The sequence below is a fragment of the Urocitellus parryii genome, chromosome 2 (assembly GCF_045843805.1).
Source record: "Urocitellus parryii isolate mUroPar1 chromosome 2, mUroPar1.hap1, whole genome shotgun sequence".
In the NCBI taxonomy this organism is placed as follows: Eukaryota; Metazoa; Chordata; class Mammalia; order Rodentia; family Sciuridae; genus Urocitellus; species Urocitellus parryii.
This window is the reverse complement of record NC_135532.1, coordinates 221,149,781-221,156,972: the sequence shown is the minus strand read 5'-3', so window position 1 is coordinate 221,156,972 and position 7,192 is coordinate 221,149,781. Positions and strand designations below refer to the sequence as shown.

The following is a 7,192-nucleotide window of genomic DNA, read 5'->3' as shown; positions in this document are numbered from 1 at the left end:
TAGCCTTTCTTGCCGCCTAACGTAAGGGACAGTTGCTCGTTCGTGAAACCGTTTTCCCTCTGCCTTTCCAGTCTAGGAGACCACTTATGAAAGTCCGAGTCGAGCTACACAGAAAGCGAAGGCTCCACGCTCGTGGACTTCAGGACCTGCAAACCTCAGGTGTCCAGGGGCATTGTGGGTGGGGGCACCCGCAGCCACGTGACAAGCTTCCGCTAATCGGGGTGAAGACCGCACTTTGCGGCTCGGCTTCAAACGAACTACGGCAAGGCCGAGCGGCCTCTGGGTCCTCCCCCCTCCGTCTGGGTCTGGGGCCCCGCGAGACGCCGGCCGGGGTGGGGGCGGCGGGGGCGGGGGCGGGGCGGCGGGGTCGAGTGACGGCCGGCCTCACCTATTCCCGGCGCGGGCCGAGGCGCGCGCGCGGTGCGAAAGGCGCCGCAGCCAATGGGGGTGGGGGGCGGCCCGGCCGGCGGGGGCGCGGGGGGAGGAGGGGGCGGGCTCCCAATCCGGTTCCATCCGGTTCTCCCACCGCCCCCTCCGCGGGTCGCAGCAGCTCCGGCGGCGGGAGCCACAGCAGCAGCAGCAGCTAGGCAGCGCAGCTTCGGAAGGCTTCCGCGCGCCGCGGCTCGCAGCACTCGCACGTGCCCCGCGCGCCGCCAGGATGCCCAAGAGGAAGGTGAGCGCGGCTGCGGCGCGCCGAGCTCCAGACGCCCCGCCGGCTGCGCCAGGCCCCGGCCCGGCCCCGCCGCACCCACGGCGGCCGCGCCGGGCCGGGCGGCGCGCGGGCCGGCGCGCGGGACCTGGGGGGCGTCCTGGAGGGTTTTGTGGTGGGGGGGCGCGGCCGCGGCGGCGGGAGCGCTGACGTCACGCGGCCGGGCATTGTTCTCTGGCGAGGGGCGCGGGCGCAGGCGCGGCGGGCGGCGCCCACTCGGTGTGCTTCCTCCACAGGTCAGCTCGGCCGAAGGCGCGGCGAAGGAGGAGGTGAGCGCGCGCTCGGGGCGGGGGGCGGGGTCGCGCGCCGCCGCGCTCGCTGACGCCCTTTCTCTCCCGCAGCCCAAGCGGAGGTCGGCCCGCCTGTCGGCTGTAAGTATGGCGCGCCCCGAGGCCGTGGGGTGGCCGCGGCGCGCTCGGCCGCCGGCTGAGCGCTGCTTTTGCCTTTCAGAAGCCTGCTCCTGCCAAGGCGGACGCCAAGCCCCGGAAGGCGGCGGGCAAGGTGGGTGCGGCGCCTGCGCGGTGGGCCTGCGGTCGTGGTGGGGCTGCGCGTGGATCTTCGCGCGGGGTAAGGGGAGTGGCGCGTCCCGTTAAGGCCGCCAGCACTTAGGAAGTGTGAGCTGGAGGAGCGTTGGCTTCAGGTTCAGAGGAAAGCTGGGCGCATGGTGCGGTAGGTACTGGTTCCTCCTGCACCTCACGTTCCCACTCCCAGGGCCACGGCCTGGTAGGGCCACGGCCAGCTAGGCACTCCTGCCCCCAGGAAGGACGGGTAGGTTTGTGCACGGTTTCCAAGCCGAGATCCCCTCTTTTCACCCTGGATGCGGGCAGATCAGAAGTGTGTGTTCTCTGAGAAGTGTTTTATTGCCAGTGCAGTTGCTGTCCTAACAGCCTTTGAGTCAACGGGATGATTTATTGCTCCAGAATAAAATTATGACGCACCATTCAGATTGTGGTTTGCAAGTTTTCAGAATACAGGTTATTCTTAGGTGTATGTAAATCTGATGATGGGAGTGATGGTGGGGAGTGTTTGAAAATAACGCCTACGTTCCATTCCCAAAAGTGTAGATGGAAGGTTGGCACTGCATGATTGTCAGTAGAGGCAAGCTGGTTTGTTTTTGGGGCTCTGAGTTTTTTCAAGCATTGTATAGAATTGAATGTAAAAACAAAAGGCATGTTTTTGTAATCTTTTTAAAGATAAATGTGCAAGGAAGTAATAAGTATGATACATCACTCCAGCAGGCAATTAAGTAGTTCTCCATTCACACAGTACCATAGAAACTTTTCATGAGTACCTGAAAAAAAGTGTTGTTATAAAATGTTGGTATAAGTATCGTTATTACCCACCTTTTTGATTATCCGCTTTTTAAACAGGTTAGCTAAAATACTTGCTTGTTTCACTCTATTTTTTTTTCTTCCCTTTGTTTATCTATATCTTGATTTACTTGTAAAAATTTTTAGATGCAAACAGTTTTACCCCCAGTGGGTTTGGGACAGCAGATGTAATCTTTTCCCCCCCTTCTCAAGGTAAGTCTAACTATCCCTATTTGAGGAAAAAACTTTCGATTAAGTTTTCTCAAAGGAAAAATGGGAGAAGAGTTTCTTTGTTTTTATATCTAGTTTTAATAAGCCTTTGTCTTAGTCTTTGAATACAGTCCAGCTCTATTCAATAATGTGGAGTAAGCACTACTTGGTGCATTGATTATCAAACTGTATAATGCATACACTTTTTCAAGTTACTTCTAGTGTGAGCTTCTGACTTGTATCATTTCTTTAGGAGTAAATATTTCAAAAGCTGAAACATCATACTTAGGAAAATTTGGTTTATTTTTGGTACTGGTTTTTGGACCCAGAGCCTTCTCATTGCTAGGCTGCTCTCTGCTGCTGAGGTACGGCCCTATTCCCCACTTAGCTATCAATGGTTACAAACATTATTTCAAGTCAATGATAATGTGTATTTTGAAGATGTGAAATCTGCATGCATGTCTTGTGGCCATTTAACTTAAGTAATTGGTCAGTACTCATAGGAATCTTTTATACAACCTACTGGTGACCTAACTTAACTATTATTACAGTCTTTATTTACAGGGAACTGTGTGAAGTTTTTATAAGCTGCTGCTTCCTCATTGGTAGATGATATCCAAAAATACTGTTTTATATTGCTTTAAATTAGTATTTCGGTTTACAATATCATACTAATACCTGTGCTTTTCAGATTCTTCAAACACCTAAATGAAAAAGATAAAATTGATCCTTTTATAGCTACTCATTAAAAGATATCAAGGGATTAACTGTAGCAGAATAGTCAACATGACCATACAACATGGTGCTTTTTCCAGGTGAATGGTCTTCGTGTGAGGGTAACAGTCTTGTCAGGACAGTGATTATCTACCAGATGGATTATTATTCAGGCTTAAAAGAAAATTGTGGGTTGGTAGGGTTATACTGGGAAGACATTCTTAAAGCTCTTCTGCTTGTTTTGTCATGTAGAACTTAAAAGAGGGTAGGGGTAATGGTGGCTGAAAAAGTGAAGCACAGGCTCTAGTTTTAATCCTATGGCTAATGAGACTTGATGTGCAAACACTCTTATAAATCTCCTTAGCATATTTTGTCTTCATTACTGGGGGTGGATCTTAAGTTACCTTGTGGATGAGGTAACTCAGGTTGATGTGTGCTTAGCATTGTTATAGTGGTTACCATGGATGTAATCCGTATTGAGTCAGACAGTGGAAGTATGAAGTTTATACTTAGAATATTCTCCTAATCTATTTTAGGATAAATCATCAGACAAAAAAGTTCAAAAAGGGAAAAGGGGAGCAAAGGGAAAACAGGCTGAAGTGGCTAACCAGGAAACTAAAGAAGATTTACCTGCAGAAAATGGAGAAACGAAAAACGAGGAGGTCAGAAGTGTTGTGTTTGGCATTGATTTTTTACTCTGAATAATAGGTTTTCTTTATAAATTAGATATTATTTGAAAGTATATATATAAACAAGCGAACACAAAATTTTAAAGTACTCAGTATCATCAGTACTGTGTCGGTCTACCATCTAAGTCATACAGAGAATTCATTCATAATTCTTGGTATAAAAATTTTTAGGAAAGAATTTACAAAATGCTATGCAGCTTAATTTCTTTCCACATGAACATGTACCTTATGTAGGTATGCAGTTTCTTGTTTTCAAATTGTCTACAGATCTGTCATATTGACTAGGACATGCTTGAATCTTGGGTATTTGTTGACTGGGCTGTCCTCAATTTCTTGAGTCCTCCTACCTCTTTTTTCTTTTTTTTTTTTTTAAGGGGAGGTTGTACTGAGGATTGAGCTCAGGGTACTCCACCACTGAGCTACATCCCCAGCCCTATTTTGTATTTTATTTATTTATAGACAGGGTCTCACTGAGTTGCTTAGTGCCTTGCCATTGCTGAGATTGCTAAGGCTGGCTTTGAACTCGTGATCCTCCTCAGCCTCACAAATTGCTGGGATTACCAACATGTGCCACTGCACGGGGCTCCTGCCTTATCTTCCCAAATAGCTGGAAGTAGTATATCAGACATGTCACTGTCCCCACTTTGGAACAACATGCTAAGCAAACACTCCTTAAACTACATTGCCAGCAACTGTTTTTGTTTTGTTTTGTTTTAGTACTACTGATATTGCTTGAAGTTTTTTTTTTTTTTTTTTTTTTTAAGTGAAGTATTTTGATTTTTTTTTTTTTAAGAATTTTTAATATTTATTTTTTAGTTCTCGGCGGACACAACATCTTTGTTGGTATGTGGTGCTGAGGATCGAACCCGGGTCGCACGCATACCAGGCGAGCGCGCTACCGCTTGAGCCACATCCCCAGCCCCCAGTATTTTGATTTTTGTATGCCTTTATGTTAGTTACATTGGCTAAACTGGAAAAGGTAAATTACTGCCGGGCGCGGTGGTGCATGCCTATAATCCTAGTGGCTCTGGAGTCTGAGAGAGGAGAATTGCCAGCAAAGTCGGCCTCAGCAATGGCCAGGCAGGAGCCAAGCAACCCAGGGAGTCCTTGTCTCTAAATAAAATACAAAATAGGGCTGGGAATGTGGCTCAGTGGTCAAGTGCCCCTGAGTTCAATCCCTGGTACCAAAAAAAAAGTAAATTATTTAGTTACCAGCTTTTAGACTGATTTTTACAGATAAATTTTTAGTGATCAAATATTTCTAAATTAGCTGGGGTTTAGTTTTTTTTTTAACTTCCTGATTCTAACCATGTCAAATATTACATGAAAATCTCATTGTTAATTACATTTAAAATCACATTATTAATCTAGTCTTCGTTATAAAGGAATAAAGTTGACCTTCTGGTACGTGTTACAAGAATAGTTAATTCTCCTTATTTTCAGTATTTGTTTTATGAAGTTTTCTCAAATGCCAGGCCATCACACCTGGGGAAATACAGGGTTAGGTTCCTGAAATTGTAGTTGCAATTGTAGAATTGCAATATTTTTTCTTTTTTTTTTTTTTTTTTTTAAAGAGAGAGTGAGAGAGGGGAGAGAGAGAGAGAAAGAGAGAATTTTTAATATTTATTTATTTTTTTTAGTTCTCGGCGGACACAACATTTTTGTTGGTATGTGGTGCTGAGGATCGAACCCGGGCCGCACGCATGCCAGGCGAGCGCGCTACCGCTGAGCCACATCTCCAGCCCTGCAATATTTTTTCAACTGATGTGTACATTACTTTGTTTTGTGTGTATTATATAAGCCATGCCTGTATGGTGAAGCTATCCATACCTTTTCTCTGTAAGGCACATCACAGCCTTCTCGGATTTAGCAACACTAACTAGACATCACTTAGGTGTTAAATTTAATTTAAAACCTATGTGTTAAATTCTGAAGATCTCAAAGATGCCCCGGAAATCAGATGTCTAATTGCTTTTCTTTGATTTACAGAGTCCAGCCTCTGATGAAGCAGAAGAGAAGGAAGCCAAGTCTGATTAATCATACACCATGTCTTTTCAGTGGTCCCGTCTCCCTTCTTGTACAATCCAGAGGAATATTTTTATCAACTATTTTGTAAATGCAAGTTTTTTAGTAGCTCTAGAAACATTTTTAAAAAGGAGGGAATCCCACCTCATCCCATTTTTTAAGTGTAAATGATTTTTTTTTAGAAGTGAAATCATTTGCTGGTTGTTTATTTTTGGGTACAACCAGAAAATAGTGGGATATTGAATTATGGGAGGCTTGGACTGTCTTTGGTGTCAGCTTAACATTCCATAGGTGGGGGGTTAGTTTTATATCCTACAATACAAAGCATATTAAATGGCAGTTTGGAGTCACAGTATTGCATTTAATGTCTTGAATATTTTAAATTACTTCTATTCCTGTGTTTTTTAGTAGAATTGTTTCCTAAAGAAGACCACTACTGGATCATTGCTGTCAGAATCGTATGTACTCTGTAACATCTTTGGTTGTGGAAGTCTAGTTTTCCTAATATTTTTAATGTGCTGTGAAAGATGAAAAATTTGAGTATGTTGTGTGTGACAAAGTTTTGAATTAGTGGGACCTAAGTAATAACATTCAAAGATACTGGTACTTGATATTCTATTAAGAAAAAATTGCCTCCAAATTAAAAGCTGGAAAGTCACTGGAATAACTGAAAAAGAATCACAGTATAAAGCTTTTTAGATTTCCGGTACGTGTGTTAAGAATTGTGTACAAAGTGAAATGTCTGTGTACTGATTCTCAATACAGCCAATAAAATCTCAGACACGAAAATGTTTTGAATTTTATTTGGAGAATTTGAACATCTGTGTACTTAGAAGATATTTGACTATTAAATGTCTTTAGGGGTAGATGGACACAATAACTTTATTTTTATGTGGTGCTGAGGATCAAACCCACTTCTTCAAACGTGCAAGACAAGCACTGTGCCACTGAGCTACAACCCCAGCCGAAGATGTTTCTTTTGAATTAATAATGGTAAACAGTCCAGAATTGTTAATTCCTTCACATAAGGCAGGATTATAAGTACAGAACAGGCTCCAACTAAGTATAATAAGGTTTCTATTGTTCATTTTTTTAAAGACCAGTTCATCATGTTTTTCATGCGGGGCTCAAGTGGTATTATTGCCTCAGCCTTCTGGTTGGCTGGGACTGTAGGCCTCTTCCTCACACTTGTTACCTTTCTCCCGATGTCAGTGAATACCCTTCTGTAGCATTTACCAGTGCTGGGTAGTATTTATTTCTAGAACATGATATAGCAGACATTTAGACTCCCCCTCCCACACACACACACACATATACAAACAGGTATAGTGGTTCAATCCCTGCACCTCATTCTTTTAATCCATAGCCAAAGATGTATCACAATCTCCACTTTGTGGATTGAGATAGTTGAAAGTTACTAAACAGAAGTAGCTCAGTAACAACTGGTTTTAAGATAATGAAAATTAGGATTACATTTTTTAAAAAGGACTGAAAAATACAAATAAGCGTTTAAAGTTTTTTAATTGCAGAATGTT

General features: G+C 44.0%; 1 protein-coding gene across 1 annotated transcript; it reads left to right on the top strand.

Annotated features, from left to right (window-relative positions):
* The first annotated feature begins 498 nt into the window (after positions 1 to 498).
* On the top strand, positions 499 to 6,436 carry Hmgn1 (high mobility group nucleosome binding domain 1). The gene is made up of 6 exons (XM_026399398.2): positions 499 to 673; positions 946 to 978; positions 1,051 to 1,080; positions 1,160 to 1,210; positions 3,480 to 3,605; positions 5,622 to 6,436. Exons 1-6 carry the CDS (start codon positions 659 to 661, stop codon positions 5,667 to 5,669), a joined length of 303 nt encoding a protein of 100 aa, XP_026255183.1. The 5' UTR covers positions 499 to 658; the 3' UTR covers positions 5,670 to 6,436.
* Positions 6,437 to 7,192: the final 756 nt, after the last annotated feature.